The 18,828-nt window shown below is 40.0% G+C and overlaps 1 protein-coding gene across 1 annotated transcript in view; it reads left to right on the top strand.

Moving 5' to 3' along the window:
• The window catches only part of LOC135224506 (dynamin-1-like protein), a gene marked incomplete in the record, with an annotated part of 557,230 nt that overhangs the window by 317,603 nt on the left and 220,799 nt on the right, over positions 1–18,828 (top strand). Inside the window, 1 exon segment of the mRNA XM_064263535.1 lies at positions 12,541–12,691. Coding sequence (XP_064119605.1) covers positions 12,541–12,691 — 151 coding nt within the window.

Below are 18,828 nucleotides of genomic sequence, written 5' to 3'. Positions count from 1 at the left end.
TCTCCCTGTTAGAGATGACATAACTTTATTAAAAACATTTACAATGGAAAAGTGGCAAAGATTGTGGAGCAACGTATCTCAGAATAATAAATTAAGACAATTAAAGTCAACTGTTTCTCCATGGGAGTCATCTAATCAATACGACAAAAAAACTGAGGTAATATTGACTCGATTAAGAATTGGCCCATGTGCAGTGAGTGTGATAATTTTTTATCTATTAAACATATATTTTCTGTTTTGTCGGGTTTTTAAGCGAGAAGAGAGATATGTTTTGGTCGGAAAACGTTTTTCTGACATTTTTTTAACTGAATCTAGTAGTTTTTCTGTTTTTAGAATTTTAACTTTTTTAAGGAATACACGTTTAATTGATAGAATTTAAGTTTATCTAAGATTTTTATTTTATTACTAATTCTTTTTAAATTACATAGATTTAATATATAGTTAATTCTTTTTATCGCTTAGATTTCATATATATATTTATTTATTCATTCATTTTTTCACTTAGATTTAGTACTATATTTGAAGATAAAATAGATATATATGTATATATATATATACATATGTATATATATATATATAATATATATATATAAATTTTAGAATTATTTATATCCCGATTTTTTTTGGTTTTTTTCGGGCCCAGCCCTGTGAGAGTCAAGTTTGACTCATTGGACTGGTAAACACCTTTCTTTAATTATAATAATAATCCAGGGTTACGGTGCCTACAACGCTCATCTGGCACAAGAAATATGACGCCAAAAATGTAAAATTATCAGTATTTGAAGTTTTTTTTTTTTTTTTTTTTTTTTTTTTTTCATGTAAAATGGAATAAGAATGCGGTCTACATAGTTTTCAATGCACCCAAAGCATTGAAAGTAACTTTTTCTTAGGATTTTTGACGATGTTTCTTCTTATGACAATTTTCGGGTTACAGTGCGTCTCAAGAACGGAACCCCCCGTCGTAACCCAGGTACTGCCTGTATGTACTTTAAGTGCTTCAATCCTTTGCAAATTCAATAGTTTTAAGCTTTCTTACCTGGCAGTTGAAAATTCAAATTATTTGGCAGCAGCGGCGGCACTGCCATTGTTAATGTAGGTGATAAGTGACCCGCTCACTTCGGGAATTGGGAATACCCAGTACTGCCGAGCTAACTGTCGTCAGTTTGTTTTCTGCTGGGCACAGAGTAACATTGGTGGTTCTTGCAGTCGCCTTTTCAACACCTTTGCGGTTTTTTCGTTGTATTTGGTGAAGTACAATTTGGTGGTTGTTTTTCTTGGCTAGCTGCTTTTTAGCTTTCAGTTAGCTAAATAGGATCTAGCTTCAGCATGTCAGACATTAGTTTGCCATCAGTTAGGTTTTGCAGCGAAGGGTACAAAACTAGAATGGCTAAGCTTTGTTGTGATCCGCACTCTTCTAAGTGCTTGAAGTGTAGGGGCCAGGGATATAGCAAAGATTTAACTTGCATCAAGTATCGGGAATTAGATGAGCAAGGTTGGAAGAACTTTAAAGTCTTATTTAGAGAGGATGGAAAAAGATAGGAAGAGGAAGGAGGCTCTTTGGCCAAGAGCAAGACTTGTATTGAAGCAACTCGTTTGTCTTTAGCGGTTAAGAAATATACTATTTCCTCCCCTCTGTTATCTGACATCTCTCTTATTGATAGTCCTCTTACTTCACCTCTTACTTCATTGCCACTAACTCCAGACCAGATAGCCCATGCTTCCAATTCTAACACCATTGCCAGCTTAGAGTCCAAAATGGACAAGAAATTTGAGATTTTGGCCAAATCCGTTATGGATTTATAGTATTTGTCTTTTTGTGCCTTTGTTGGAAAATCAAATAACTAGTGAAAAGATTAGTGATGTGCCAAGTCAGAGTTGTGTCTGAGGAGGTGGCTGTCCGTCCCTCCAGTTCTCCTAGATGAAGTTCTCTGTCCTGCTCCCCCTCACCCGGGAGAAGACATGCCAGACCCCATCCCAATTTGCCCATGGGTAGTCACCGACTTCATTGAATCTGTTGACTCACAGGCATCGACTAAACACAATTGGAAAGGCGTTGATGTTAGTGACATGCAGTTTTCTTCCGAATCGGATGTGTCATCGCCTGAAAAGCGACAAATGCATCATGCTGTGATTTTGCATCCTTTGAAGAGTTATGGCTCGTTTATGGACTGTTCAACTCCGCCAGTGAAGAAGTCAAAGGAGCATTGGAGTCGTCAGCCATCCTGCAGTTTTGCGTCTTTTCAGGTCATTCAGGATTCAAGTCAGTCGCCTCCAGAGAGTCATGTTCCATCTGGTGACAGTTGCATTCTAGCGCCGAGTTGATCTGAACAGCATTCATGCTATCGACTCCCCTCGTAGCTTGTTGAAAGGAGTTTCATCTCATTCACCTCCTGCAGCTCCTAGTGCCTCACCTGCAAGCTGCTCATCTTCTAAGAAGAGCCGTTCAACTGCCACTGCTTTGACGTCCATGGCTTCAACTTCCAAGACTAGTGCTGTTAGATGAGTCTTCTTTTGGTCTGTTCAAGCAGCAACTTCAAGAGCTTATGGGTTTCTTGAAGAAAGTGACAACACTTAAAGGAGAGGACGATGGTTTGTCGTCCATTTCATTGGAAGAGGAGGAAGAAGATCAGGATTTGAAATTGTCAATGGCTTACTTGGGTCATTTGAAGTTTTTGCTCACCACCTATCTGGACTTCTTCGAGCCAGCCTCTCCTTTGTCACCGCCTTCTATTGTCGTGATGGACAGGAAGGTAGTAGCGTCAGATTTGCTGAAGTTGGCCCTTTCTCAGTCTGCCAAGAAAGTGTCAAAGGAGTGGTTTGCAAAGAAGCGGGAGTCAGTTAAGTTTCTTTCGCCCATCCTCCTTCCAAGCTACAAAGCAAGAAGTATCATTTTTTACGTGATGGGGAAAGTTCCTTCCTTGGTAGTGTCTGCCTCTTCTCAAGGAAACTTCTCTGGTTTAGCGGACTCAAATAGAAGATCGGCTTTTGCAGCTATGAAAGTCATGTCTTCCACTTCAGATTTTGATCACCTTGTAAAGAACTTGTTTAAAGGGGTAGAAGTGTTTAGCTTTTTAGACTGGACAATCGGGACATTAGCTAGGAAGATATGGAGTGTCAGTCTTTGGAAGAAGAGTCTTCTTCGCACGGGCTTAATGTTTTGTCCTGCACAGACAAGGCTGTGAGAAACGGTTCAGGAGAGCTAACTCTCTTTTTACGATTGGAGTACATTTGTTTCTCGTGGAGTGACGACTAATCAGAAGTCGGCATTAATGTTTTCTCCCGTAAGTCCCACCTGTTCCCAGAAGATACGGTTCAACAGGTGTTGTCAGGTCTTGAGAAGAAGTCCACCAATGACCTGATAATCAATGAGATGTTCAAAGGATCCTCCCACTACAGAAGCTATATTTTCTTCCCTCCAGAAGCATCCTTTTCGAGGGGGAAAGATCAGGTTTCAAAGCAGATGGAGGACTTAATTTTCGAGCTCCAACTAAGTCGACCAAGAAGGCCCGTTTTAAGTAGACTCCCAAGCAATCGGAATGTCCTTCACACACCCATACGAGTGAGACTCCATTGCTCACAGGAGGAATGGAGTTAGAGAGGAACATAGCCGTGGGTAGTGCAAGTTCTCCGAGAAGGCTGTTCAATCCCTTTTCTTCAAGATCCTCCATTTTCCAATTCTCCTATCTCATTGACAGCATACTCAAAGGGATCAGAGAGTGTTTCAGCATTGGCCAAGGAAGTAGAGGCACCTATCAGCAAGCAGGCCATAGAAGAAGTTGTAGACAAAAATTCCCCAGGTATTTACAAGAGGCTAATTGTAGTCACCCCAAGGTGTCGGGGGGGCTGGAGGCCTGTACTGGACATCAGTGCCTTGAATCTCTTATGTGCATAAGATGAAGTTTCAGGTGGAGACCAGTCGGTCTGTGATGTCTGCCCTTTAGTCTGGTGACTGGATGGTGACTTTCAGCATGGAATATGCATACTTCATGTCCCCATTCATCAAGAGTGGAAGAGGTTTCTGAGGTTCGTTTTCAAAGAAAGTTTTTCAATTCAGATCTCTCTGCTTCGGACTGACAACGGCTCCCCAAGTATTTTCACGTATCCTTGCTTTTTTGGGGAAATGGCTTCTTCTGATGGGGATCAACGCAGCTTTTTAGTTGGATGACTGGCTTTAGAGATTCAAGTCAAGTCGTCAGTGTGTGAAGGACTTGGAAAAGACGTTAAGCCTAACTCGACAATTAGGAATCAGGATACCGTATATACTCGTATAACACACGATCTCGCTTATCATATGAACACCAAAGTATCACTTAAAACAGTGATTTTTGAGACCAAACTACAATAGGCTTAATGTTAGGACGAGCATAATTAAATACATGGCCAGATACAATCTTTATTGTGAATCCCATTGCAACAACTTGCCGCCAAGGACCAGCACGGCGGGGCCATCACAACACAACAACAGGGCCAAGAACTCAAGAACAAAAGACATTCACGGCAAGGAATAGAATCAGAATTAACAAAGGATTACCTTTTTTTATCTAAACTCTACATCCTTTATCCCTAAAAAAGCAATAATATTTCAATTTACAACATCAGAAAATTAAATGAATCCATATTTCTTCCAAAATATGGAATAAATCTGAAAACAAACTAACATGATAAATACAGCATATTTGTATTTATTTATAAATCAAGTCAATCAGGAGGTTTACTTTTTTGACTGGATTACCTTAACATTGGTGGTTGTACTGAACATTCACTATCATTATTTACTTCTATGGGTTCTTCAGCCCCACTATCACATGGTACATTAGTGTCTGAAATGAAAGCACTAGAATCACTCAAATTTACAGATGACTTAGAATTATTTGATAACTCTTCTTTATTGGATTGGTTAAAGTCACCCATATATCTATGCATAATCTGATCTGCATGTCTTGTCCAAATAATATTACCAAAACTCTGTACTTCCACCGTATAATTTCTCAACCCAAGTACTTCCACAATCTTTCCTTCCACCCATGGTGAACCTTTCCCAAAATTATGAACAAACATAGCATCATTGACTTTATACAATTTACCTTCCTCCTAGAAAATTTCATCCCTCATTTTCCTTAAAGATTTGTCTTTCAGTTTAACTGATTCAACAGTACCTTTGAAATTCCTACTGAACATTATTTCTGCTGGGGCCTTATCAGTGGAAGAATTCACAGTCCTCCTATAATTATACAAAAATCTACATATTCTGGTCTGGATATCTCCCTTCTTAAATTTTCCCAGACCCTCCTTGTATGTTCTCACAGCCCTTTCAGCCAGACCATTGGAGGATGGATGATAAGGAGCTTGTGTTACATGCTTAATACTATTTTTATGCAAGAACTCCTCCATCTGTTGAGAAACAAAATTTGGAGCATTATCCGATACAATGATATCAGGTATACCAAAATTACAGAATGTGTTCCTCAAATAACCAATGGTAACAGCAGACGTAGTGGAACTAGAAAACTGAATATCCAAAAATTTACTATGAGAATCGACAATTATAAAAAATATTTACCATCAATCGGTCCTGCATAGTCTATGTGCAGCTGAGACTATGGTTTACCAACAATAGTCCAAGACAATGTAGGAGCTCAACGATTTGCAAAATTCTTAAATGCTACAAGTCTTTGTGACTTATGTCCTGGTCTATCTTTGGCCACCATACCCAGTTCATTGCCTCGGCTTTCATAGCATATATCATTATGCCCACAATGCAAATAGTTCAAAACCTTACATCTTAACTCAATGGGAATCAGTACTCTATTTCTATACAATATGACATCATTATGGAGAGATAAATAATCTTTTACAGAGGCATATTCCAGAAGTGACATATTATGTTCTTTGACCATCCCAGTTTCAAACAATTTTTCAACTGAGACAATACAGCATGCCTGAAAAGAGATGTCATAAAATCAAGTAATTCAACCATTTTAACATACTCAGCTAGTGTACCAGAATGAAACTCATCATCAAGTGGCAATCTGTTTAAGGCATCAGCAATTACATTTTCCTTCCCAGGTTTGTGAACTGATTCACAATCATACTGAGATAACAAAGCCCATCTTTGTATTCTAGAATTAGCATTGCATGGAATCTTTTTCATTTCACAGCAAAAATAAGAGCTAATCCTTCTTTATCTAACTGAGAGTAGGCAAAATAAATTGTTTTTTCTTGGTCATCAGCCTTTTGTAACAAAACACACCCCACACCTGCAGGAGATGCATCTACTTCAATGATTAAAGGAATATCCCCATCAAAACTAGTCAGCAGTTGGGACTCTGCAAAATCTCTTTTAATGTTTTCAAACGCCTTCTGCTGTACTGAAGTCCATCTAAATTTTGCATTTTCCTTCAACAAATCATACAAGGGAACTAGCTTAGAAAAAAAAATCTTTTCAACCTTGCAATAGTAAGTAATCATCCCTAAAAAAGATTGAACTTCTTCAACAAAAGTAGGACATGGGCAATCTAAAATAGCTTTCAGTCCCTTTGAAGATGGTGTGACTCCTTCACCTGAGATGTGGTATCCTAAATATTCAATAGATTCAGCCTCCAAAACAGTCTTAGTCTTATTTATTGGTACATTATGTGTTTGCAAAAGTTCCAAAACTTTTCTCAATTGGTGACCATGCTCCTTTTTGGTAGCACCACTTACAATAATATCTAAATAAGCAGCTACACCCTCCACATTTGCCGGCTGTTGAGAAATAAACCTTTGGAAAATACGTACCAGGAGATGAGGACAAGCCAAAAGGTAAGCGCTTATATTTAAACAATCCTTTATGAGTATTAATTACTAAGTACTCTTGACTTTTCTCATCAACCGGTATTTGAAGATAAGCATTCTTTAAATCAATTTTGGAAAAAAACTCCCTTATCAACAATAGATAACAATTCCTCTATCTTTGGTAAGGGGTACCTGCCACAATGAATTTGTTTATTCAAAACTTTAAAATCTCCACAAATCTTTATTTCAACCATATTTTCTTTCAACACAGGTGCAATGTGAATTGCCCATTCACTATTTGATATGGGTTCCATCATTTCATCCGCTACTAGCGTATCTAAGGCATCTTCAATCATTTTCTTGTAATATAAAGGAACTGTGCATGCTTTCATAAACTTTGGGGTATTATTACCTTTTAGACGAATCTCAGCCGAAACACCAGTAATAGGCTTATGAGAATCTACCAAGTAATTATCTAGTAGCTTTTCTGCACTCACATTAGCAACCCTTATTACTCTAGTACCTTCATCTATTCCAGCCAGATAAATACCTACTTGCTGCATTAAATCTTTACCACACAAATTTGTATTACAGGAATCAACAACATAAAATACTTGAGAAACCTTTTTGCTATTATACAGTACAAGAGCTAACACTTTGCCAAAGACATCAATTTTCATATCATAAGCTCTTAGCTTTTTATTGCTTGGTTCCATATTTAGTTTTAACCTATGTACCCACTCTTTGGTTATAGTGGACACAGCAGCACCACTGTCAATCTCAAATGGAACTAAATTCTGATTAATACTGAAATAAAATTCATCAGAGTTAAGAGCAAAAACCTTTCCTTTAACCATCAACAATCTATCATCGCTGGTGTCTTCATAATCATCATTAGTTTAACAACCTTCTTACCTTCAGCCCTACTATTGGAAGCCTTATACCTAGGTTTAGCACTACTAGGCCTATGAGGAGACAAATCTTTGTTTGCCTCTCTACACACCCTTTTTAGATGACCTTTCCTTTTATAAATGTTACAAGTCAGATCTTTAAACCTACAGTCTATACTCTCATGAGGAAAACCACAATGCTTACAAAATGACTTTTCTTTTCTCTCTGAACTAACCAGTAGCTGTGATTCATTCCTCTCGCCCACAAAAGCTTTTTCCATGTTCCAAATTCTTTCTAAAACTGCACTAGAGGTCATAGCTTAGAGATCAATATTCAAAGCAACTAAATTGGGAAAATATACTTCATTGTCCACTGCCATAAACAACTGATCTCCAACTCTTGAATCAAATTGATTACCAAAATTGCAATCTATGCTCCTCTGTGTGGATTATCATCGCCATTTGTTAGGACGAGCATAATTAAATACGTGGCCGGATACAGTCGTTATTGTGAATCCCGTTACAACAACGCCGCCAAGGACCAGCACGGTAGGGCCATCACAACACAACAACGGGGCGGAGAACTCAAAAACAAAAGACGTTCACGGCAGGGAATAGAATCAGAATTAACAAAGGATTACTTTTTTTTTTTTTTTTTTTTTTTTTTTTATCTAAAACTCTACACTAACCTCTTTTCCTCCTCTTTATCTATCCCATTTTCTAGTTAGGCTAACCCCTTTTCCTCCATCTCTTTATCTATCCCATCTTCTAGTTAAGTTAAAAACAGTAAAAGAGAAAGCTAAAATATCATCAGTAATGTTATACTTTTTGTGTAAACGCATACAGCCAGAAACAGCTGATATGCTATGAACAACTGAATCCGATAACTACAGTAGTTTGCTTGCATTTCAACCATCGTACGATAGTAAAAAATTATCGTAGTTATGTTACAAATGATGTTAAATAGAAGAGGACTGATATATTTTTATATTACTATATCCTCATTCCCCATGGAGAAAAGATCGCCAAGGGTGTATACTGTTAAATTTAAGCTGCTAGCTTTAGCTGAAGCTGAGGAACGAATGTTCATCTGCTAACGATTATTATTGTGTATTGGCAGCATGGCAACTTTGGTATAGCACTATCAAAATTTGAGAGAAATGTGTTTTAGTCAAAACTATTTGGCATGAAAGAACACATTTTACTATGCTCTTTCATGATAAAAGATAAATATGTAAAGCTCATAGTATTCTGATGAAATCAAGTGAAAATACCTAACAAAATCTGTTGATTTTTTTAAGCACTAAACATGCCCTCCGTGCTATCTACTAATGAAAAAAATAACTAAATTTTGTTTGCAATGATACGAATTCAAGTGATATTTTGACATGAAAACACTTCGTATAACTTAAAATAACCATGTCCCATATCCATAGATTAACTTGAGATTCATTTACGCTAACTAGAAGCAAGGAAATCGCTCTGATTTGACTTCAGTACGGCAAACTAAACTTAACTCACAATTGTCCTCGGCTGATTTGCAAACCAAAACATTGATTGCTATTTTTGTATTTTATAATACAACAATAGTAATATGAAAATACATACAATTTTATTGGATGCAGTGAAGTAAAGCATAACTTTTTAAAAGATCCATGAAGAAGATGCATATTCATTGTTTGTATTTTATCAAACAATACTAGTATGTGAATATTACATATGCTAGTTTTATATCACATGTATGATGCGACAACTAATTTTATATCTCATGTATGATGCGACAACATTTGCTCCAAGATTAGGTCTTCAAAAGTCGCATGATTTATGAGTACGTATATACGGTAAATCACAAGAAATCCAAGTTGTCTCCGACTCGGAAGATTCCTTATTTAGGGGTGATTCTAGACTCTCTTTGGGGTTTTCTTTCCCCGAAGAGAATAGAGCCATGTATGAGAACAGCGCAAGATTTTCTAATTCGCCTGTCTTGCTCAGCTCTAGACTGGATGAGTCTCTTTGGAACCCTTGCGTCGATGGAGAGCTTCGTAACTTTGTGCCATCTCCACATGAGGTGTCTCCAATTCTTTCTGTAGGAAAATTGGAATGGGAAGACTCAACCAGATTTGTTCATCTTTCCCTTGACAGAGGAAATAAAGAAATATCTTTGTTGGTGACTTTTGAAGGAGAGACTTCAGGAAGGGATTTCTGTTAATTATGAACTCTGACCTAGAGTTCTTCTCCGACGCATCCGACAGAGGATGGAGAGCTCTTTGGAGACAAGAGTCTCAAGATTATGGACAGAACAAGACCCTCCACATAAATGTGAAGGAGTTGAAGGCAATTTTTCTGGATCTGCTAGCCCTCGCTTCTCTCGTTGTTGGAAGAAAAGTGGCGATTTATGCGGACACCACCACAATATTATCGTATGTCCACAAACAAGGAAGAAAACACAGTGGCGGAAGAACTCCTGTGGGCGAATGAATGCAAGGTAATTCTTTTTCCCAGGTTCGTTCAGGGAAAAATGAATGTCTTAGCAGACGAGTGTAGCCGCTCAAACCAAGTCCTTCTGATGGAGTGGACTGTAAACGAGTTTGTTGAGATTTGTGGAGACTATGGGGAAAACCAGTCATAGAGCTCTTCGGCCTCCTCAGGTAACAATTGCCTTCCAATTTTTTGTTCTCCGGTTCCAGACCTGCAAGCATGGAGAACAGATGGGATGCTTCTGGACTGGACGGGCCTCAACGTGTGTGCCTTTCCTCCCTTTGGTCGTATAAGAGAGGTCATCAACAAATTTCAGTCCCATCAGACTGTCAGGATCCTTGTCGGAGTGAAAGGTTTTTCTTGAAGAGCAGCAGAGGCTATTGCAAAATGTGAAGAAATTCTTCCAAACTCTATCAATCAAAGTAGAGGATATTTGAATGTGGTGCAGACAATGTCATGTCTCTTCTACGACCTCTATAACAGAAATAGCCGAGTTTTTGTTATTTCTGAGAGATACAAGAAAGCTGTCCACCTCTACTATTAAGGGTTAAAGGTCTATGCTTTCTCCAGTTTTTAAGCATAGAGGCATCAACATTTCGAATAATCAGCAGATCAGCGACCTCATTAAATCTTTTGAAACTTCATAAGCGGGGAAGCCTGCAGAAGACGAGTGCAACTTGGAAGCTTTTTTAAGCAGTCCACAATTTGAGCCTTTCAAGTTCTTCTCTGAAGGATCTAATGAAGAAGACTTTGTTTTTAGTCGCTGTAGCTACAGCTGGTAGAGTGAGCAAATTCCAGACCATTATTAAGGAGGTTGGGTTCGCTCAGAACAACGCAGTGCGTTCCTACGTTGGAGATTTTCTGGCGAAGAACAAGAACCCATCGAGTCCATGGCCTCACTCTTTTGTGATAAAGAAACTAACAGACATAGTGGGTCCAGAAGAAGAGGAGTGTATGCTATGTCCTGTCAGTCATCAGATGCTATCTGCATAGGATGGAGAGTTTAAGAGGAAGTTCGAACTGTCTCTGGTGTTCGGTGAGAGATCCCTCCCATCCTCTCTCTAAAAATGCTATTTTGTTCTTCCTGAGACACCTGATTCTGGAAGCTCACATGCAAGCCCAAGATGAAGCTCTCAATGCACTGAAAGTGAAGGCTCATGAAATTTTGTGTAGTAGCGACTTCTTTAGTGTTTAGACATGTCTCTATCCTCCATCCTGCAAACGATGTTCTGGATGCCAAAATCAGTGTTTTCTTCACATTATCTGAAGGATATAGAATCTGTTTTTGAGAATTGTAATAGGTTGGGGCCATTGTCTATAGCTGGCATGGTGTTGGGAGTGGAGGCATAGGAGGACCTCGTTAACTCTACTATCTCCTTGCCTTGTGTTTTTTTAAGGTTGCTGAGTTTTTGGGAAGCCAGGGGGTACAATGTACTCAGAGTACCCTCCAGTATTTAATGGTTGGGGTTGTGGTTTTTTCATTTTTAGTGTAAGTGATGGTTCTTTGGCTTGGTTGTCTGTCTTCTCCCAGGGCAAAGGCAGACTGTTCATTTTTGTTAACCATCGGTGAACCTCAATGGTTACAAAATCCCACTATTAGTAGGGACAATCCTGGCTATTACTGCCACATCTCCTACAGGTGATGAGAGCACCAAGTAAAAGCAGTATCCACCTGCAGCTGCGCTCTCACCAGGTAAGGTACTGCAAACATTATGTATTGTATACATGTTATTGTTATCTAAACCGTTAGCCTTTTTAAGACTGAAAACACAAAGCTGTCCATTTATCCAGCTTCCTTGGAATGTGGAATCAACTTTGTATGTAATTGTTTGGTAAGTCACTTATGTGAAAATGACATTTTAGGTTTCACATATACTACTTGCCAAACAATTACATAATCAGAACCCTCCCTCCTCCCCACAGATGGACATTGCAGCTCAACAAATTGATGACAGCTCAGCAGTAATGGGTATTCCTGAAAGTGGGCAGGTTCTTTATCACCTACACTAATGATGGCAGCCAAATAATTTGAATTTTCGACTGCCAAGTAAGAAAGCTTATAGCTTTGTAATTGTTTTGTAAGTATATGTGAAACCTTATTTTATTATAAAGATATTTTCATATATACTAAGTATTTACAGAATCATAGCCCTCCTGCCTCCCCTCTTATTGACATAATGGCAAAAACAGAGTGAGTCAGCCAGCTATTGTCATTATGAAATAGAACTGTGCAGTGGGCAGGGCTTGTCACCTACACTGCAGCAGAAGTTTAGCACGATATTTTGAATTTATGGTTTGCTGCTCAAAGCTAAAGCTATAGCTAAACAATTACTTGGTAAGTATATATGAAACTTAATTTTATTATAGAAATATTTTGATATTTATTGTTCACCTGCAGGTGTGGAGGAGCTCGTATCTGTTACATTTTTCACGAAACGTTTGGTCGTACCTTGGATAGTATCCATCCACTTGCTGGTCTCACTCAGATGGACATTTTGACAGCTATTCGAAATGCAACTGGACCTAGACCAGCTCTCTTTGTACCAGAAGTAAGTTCTTATTTGCTCTAAAATTGAAGGGTTAGAATGAGTTTACTATACAGCAATACCCCCAACTTGCACAATTTGAGTTGTTTGAATTCAGACTGAAACTTTTCATTGGAACCTAACTAATTGTTATCTGTACGTGAGTTTTTCACAGACACGAACACTTGTGAATCCTTGAGAAACCCTGCAAAAGTGTTTAATTTTTTATGTAACTTATAAGTTTTGTATATGGAACTTACCCAGTAATTATATAATATAGCCAAGAGCTTTCTACCTACGGTAGCCTAACAATTGAAAATTTACACTAGCACCAGTTACGGTTACAGTGTGGTTAGAATGCCCCGCCCACTGCTGGGAGTATATGTAGGTAACAACCTAACAGAGAGCTTCAATTCATTTTCTGCCAGCTCCCGGATTGTGTTCATGAATTTGGAGTTCTTGGTGAAGTACTCTGTGTTGTTTTGCATTAGTGCATTCTTTACAGTATGTCAGATTCTAGCACAACTAGTGTTAGGTTTGTGTAGATGGTTGTAAGACCAGGTTGGCTAAATCTTGCTACGATTAATTTACTATATGTAGTAAATGTAGAGGTCAAGAGTGCAAGAAAGAGAATACTTTTGCTAAATTTCGTGATTGGGATGACAAGACATGGAAAATTTTTAGGTCACATCAGGACAAGATGGATGAGGACAGAAAGAGGAAAGCAGCTGCTAGGGCAGAAAGTAGATCTAGTTTAGATAATATTCAGGCTGCTGAATTGGTAGAAGATGACATGGTTATTTTGCTTGTAATTCCTGTTCAGTCTCCAATTTTGACTAGCCTCGAGTCAAAATTCGATAAGTTCAAATTTTTGGCAAGTGCAATGATGAAACTTGGTGCTTCTTTTAAAGTCTTAATGGAAAAAGGCAATCAAAGTGTTAGTGAAGTGCATAGTGATTGTGTAGAGGAGGTGGCTGTCTGGCCCGCTGGTGCTCCTAGATGAAGGTCACTGTCCCACTTCCCTGCACCTGGGAGAAGACATACCAGAGGTCAAAGGGAGGCTGGTGAGGTTTGCCCTGGGCAGTTGCTCCCTCAGTCAAACCTGCTGGTGATTCCCAGGTGTCGACAGAGCGCTGCTGGAAATGCATCTCATTTGGTGTACATGATCTGTCGTCGAAGTTGGACAGCTCAACTCCCAGCAAGAGTTGTTGTGAGTGCTTTCAAGTCATGTCGCATGCCCTCAAGAGACAGTCCAAGGATGTAGATAAGTCTCCTCCCCCTTCTAAAAGGAAGAAAGAGGATGTCCTTAGTCCTCAACCTTCATACAGCTACGAGGTGTCGCCACCTGCTTCGTCGGCTCCCTGGTCTCAGTCTGCTTGGTACAGCCGTAGTCTTTCCCTGGTTTGGAGTCGCAGTATTTTTCTGCTAAGCGTAGGACGGATTCTTCTGAGCGAGTTGCTTCGGTCTCAAGTTCCAAACCTATCTTGGAATTACCTTAGACTCCTGGACGTGATTCTCCAGATACAATGCAATGCTCTCAATCAGCCGAATGCCCAACATTAGTTGTGAGGCGCCCGCCTTCCCCATCAGCTGAGGCAAGAGCGGTTTCTCCTTGCTCTCGGTCGTATTCTTCAACTTCAGATCCTTCAGTCGCTCCCCTGAAACAACAATTGGATGACATCAAGTCTTTGTTGGGGAAAGCTCCAACACCTCAAATGGAAGAAGCAAGTTTATCGCCCGTCTCTTCAGATGAGGAAGAGGAGGAACAGGACTCGAGCCCTTTGTCTGCCTACTTGTTGTTAAGGTATTTTCTCAACCGCTTCCAGATTTTTTCTCGCCTGTGGCTCCAGCATTACTAGCTTAGACTTTCTTAATGAGGAAACCTGCTTCAGACGGTTTGACTCTACCCAGGTTGGTACTCTCTTCGTCAATGAAGAAAGCTTTGAGAGACATGGACTGCTGGTTATCGTTGAAGAGAGAAAGATGGGTAAAGCTTCTTTTGCTGCCCTACATGCCAAGCTGATTAAGAAGAGTCACCGTTTTTACAACACTGGAGAATCTCCTTCCCTGGGAACATCTGCTTCCTCCCAGGGGGATTTCTCAGGCCTCATCGACTCTGCTAGACATTCGGCCTTTTCATCAGCCAAAGTCATGCTCTCGTCTGCGGAAATGGATCACCTTACTAAGAGTATTTTCAAAATATTAGAAGTATGTAGCTTTTAGGACTGGACAATTGGGGCATTAGCGAGGCAGGTGGAAGATGGCCCAGCGACGATGGAAGACGTTGCAGCAGACTTGTTTGGGGTAAGGCAGTCCCCGGGTTACGACGGTCTCGGCTTACGACGTTCCGAGGTTACAACGCTTTTCAATTATATTCATCAGAAATTATTTTCAGGGTTACGACGCATGTTCCAGGGTTACGACGCATGTTCCAGAGTTACGACACCTACAAACGCTGATCTGGCAGATAAAATATGACACCTAAAATGCAAAATAATCAATATTTTAAGGTTTTTTTTTATGAAAAATGCAATAAGAATGCAGTTTACAGAGTTTTTAATGCACCCACAGCATTAAAAGTAAGGTTTTCTTAGGATTTTTGACGATGTTCCGGCTTATGACGATTTTCGGCTTACGACGCATCTCAAGAACGGAACCCCCGTCGTAACCCGGGGACTGCCTGTACTCTCATGTGCAAACAAGGTCGTTAGAGACAGATCGGTGGAATTAGTGTCTCGTCTGGTTTTGCATCTTGAAGAAGTGATTTGTGGTGTTCCCTTTACTACTAAAGGCATAACCACGACACAGAAGACAGCTTTGCTTTTTGCCCCATTGGACAAGAAACACTTCTTCCCGCAAGAATTAGTCATCAGATTTTGTCGACATTACAGAAGAAATTGGCCTACGATCTTTTGGCGCAATTGTCGAAGTGTTCGAGGGAACGTCAAATTACCCCAATAGGTGTTTCTCTCCTCTTCAACCCCAAGATTTTCGTGAGCAAGACAGAGGCCAGCAAAGACCCCGTACTAACTATGAACTCCAACCAAGTCTGTCAAGAAAACTACCTACAAGACAGCAAGTAAGGAGTGAGGAGTGTGTCCTTCGCGTGCCTGTAGGACCCAAGTTGGGCCTTTTTTGGTGGGAATGGAGTTTGAGATGAGCAGAAAGAAGGCCCACCTTTGGCCACTTAGCCAATAACATTACCAGCCTACTCTGCAAAATAAGGAGTTTGCGGCTCTCTCTCAAGAGGTAGAGTCTGCTATGCAAGAGGGCAGTAGAAACAGTGGAAGATCAAAACTTGGAAGGGTTTTACAACATTCTTTGTGGTTCCTAAAACATCAGGGACTGAAGACCAGTTTTAGATGTGAGCTCCTTGAATCAGTTTGTTCTCAAAACTAAATTCCACATGGAGACCAATCAGTCGATAATGTCCTCCATACATCGAGGGGATTGGATGATGACCCTGGACATGAAGAATGCGTATTTCCACGTCCCTATACATCCGGATTCCAGAAAGTTCCTCCGCTTTGTTTTTCAAGGAAAGGTTCTCCAATTCTGGGCGCTATGCTTTGGTCTGTCGACAGCACCACAGGTCTTTACTCGCATACTGACTCTACTGGCGAAGTAGCTTCATCTGTTAGGAGTGAACATCTCTCTTTATTTAGACGACTGGCTACTTAGAGCTCAGTCAAAGGACAATTGCTTGGAAGATCTATCGGATAGACTCCTTACGAAGAAACTAGGAATTTTGATGAATATGGAAAAATCTCAGATCATTCCCACTCAACGGATTATATATTTGGGAATGATTCTGGATGCTGGGAATCTCTCTCTCTCTCTCTCTCTCTCTCTCTCTCTCTCTCTCTCTCTCTCTCTCTCTCTCTCTCTCGGATAAACTCTTGTCTCCTTTGTGTCAGACGATTTCCCACAGGAATGCTTGGCGACTCAATGGATGAGTCCTGTGGGAACACTGGCCTCAGTCGAAAAGTTTGTGGAACTAGGGAGACTCCACATGAGCTCACTTCAATTTTTTCTAAAAGCAAATTGGAGCAACAGAACTTCTCAAGACTCATTTGTGTTCCTAATAACGTCAGAAATCAAGAAGGACATTCAATGGTGGTCGTCAGAAGAAAGACTTCCAGAAGGGAAGTCTCTTCTTCCGTTGAATCCAGACCTAGACTTGTATTCCGATGCCTCAAAACTAGGTTGGGGAGCTCATCTGGGGAACAGGGAGTTGTCAGGAACTTGGCAGGAGGAGTTCAGAAGTTCCCACATCAATATATAGGAGTTAATAGCTAGGTTTCTAGGTCTGTGAGCCTTTCCCCCCCTAGTGCAAGGGAAAACAGTGACTATACACTCCAACAATTCAGCGGCTGTCGTGTGTCAAGAAACAAGGGGGAATGCATTCCTTTTCCCTTTTTCTAATGGCTCAGGAACCTCTGCTTTGAGCAGACAAAAATCAGGTGTCGTTGCTAACACGCTTCATCCAAGGGAAGATGAATGTTCTAGCTGACTGGTTAACCCGCCAGAATCAGGTCCTTCTGACAGAGTGGATCTTTGGAGACTATAGGGTCGTCCTTCAGTGGACCTCTTTGCGACTTGTATGAACCACAGGCTTTTAAGATTCTGTTCGCCAGTCCCGGACCCTCTCTCTTGGAAGACGGATGCAATGCTGGAAGATTGGACGGGTCTGGACGTCTATGCCTTCCCACCTTTCAGTGTGATCAGGGAGATCGTAAACAAATTAGTCTCTCACCAGAACGTAATAGTGACTAGTGGCCCCTTTTGGCAAGGGAAACAGCTGTTCCCAGACTTGATGCAATGATTAGTCGACTTCCCCAGGCTATTACCTCAAAAACAGTCTTCTCAGACAACCTCATTTTCAGAAGTTCCATCTAGGGGTGTCCACTCTGGCTCTGACAGGGTACAGACTGTCGAGTGCCTTGTTAGACCAAAAGGATTTTTGAAAGCAGCTGCAAAGGCTATCACCCAATGCAGACGTCTTTCATCTAATAAATTATATTAATATAAGTGGTCTACCTTCTGAGAGTGGTGTAACAGACAAAAAGTGTCCTCTTCTGAAACTTCTATAAGTCAAATTGTTGACTTCCTTCTCTACTTGAAGTCCAGGAAGTTTTCGGTGTCTACAGTCAAAGGGTATAGACCTATGCTTAGTTCAGTCTTTAAGCATAGAGGACTGGATGTGTCATCAAATCAAGATTTAAGTGACCTTATTAAATCTATGGATGTCACAAAACAAGTAAGTTATGTTACTATATCTTGGAATTTAGATGTGGTATTGAAATGGATTCCAGGACCACCTTTTGAACTTATCCAGTCAGCTTCTCTCTGGGACCTAACAAGGAAAGGCATCTTTTTAGTGGCCCTAGCCACAGCAAAACTTGGTAGCGAAATCTGAGCAATAGATAAAAGGATCCGATTTTCACAAGGAGACACGGTATGTTTCCTCTCTTTGGGATTTCTGGCAAAGAATGAGAACCCATCGGATCTGTGGGCATGAGTGTTCACCATCAAGAATTTGATGGATATTCTCAGACCTAAGGAAGAGGAAATGCAGTGATGTCCAGTCAGGGCCCTTAAATATTACCTACAGAGAACAGAAAAGATTAGAGGTTCTTCAGACCACCTTTGGTGCTCCATCAGGAATCAGTCTCTTCCGCTCTCCAAGAATGCATTATCTTTTTTCCTAAGAGATGTGATTTCAGAAGCACATGCTAAAACCGCTAGCATAAATTTTCAATTGTTAGGCTGCCGTAGATAGAAAGCTCTAGCTATGTAATTACTGGGTAAGTATATACAAAACCTTATTTTATTATAAAAATATTTTTCAAGTTTTTGTGTCAATGAAACTACATAAATATAAAAATAATTTCTCTCTCTCTTAGTCCTATTTTGCTTGGTGAGGCGTACCTGTGCACAGTCCGATTAATCAACTAGAAAATGAATTATATCTAGAAGTGTTTGTGATTTGTCAGTGATAAGATTAGTGTGAGAATAGTAGGATAAAGCGTCTACAGTAAGTCCTCGGGTTACGCTGGTCTCGACTTACGATGTTTCGTGGTTACGAACGCGCCCCCATAAAAATATAAAAAATAATATTTTGCGTCGTTCCGTCTTACGCGGTTTAGCGTCGTAAGCAA

Source organism: Macrobrachium nipponense, chromosome 12 (assembly GCF_015104395.2).
Source record: "Macrobrachium nipponense isolate FS-2020 chromosome 12, ASM1510439v2, whole genome shotgun sequence".
Taxonomy (NCBI): domain Eukaryota; kingdom Metazoa; phylum Arthropoda; class Malacostraca; order Decapoda; family Palaemonidae; genus Macrobrachium; species Macrobrachium nipponense.
Note: the sequence above shows the minus strand (reverse complement) of the source record. Positions and strands in the feature narration are given on the sequence as shown.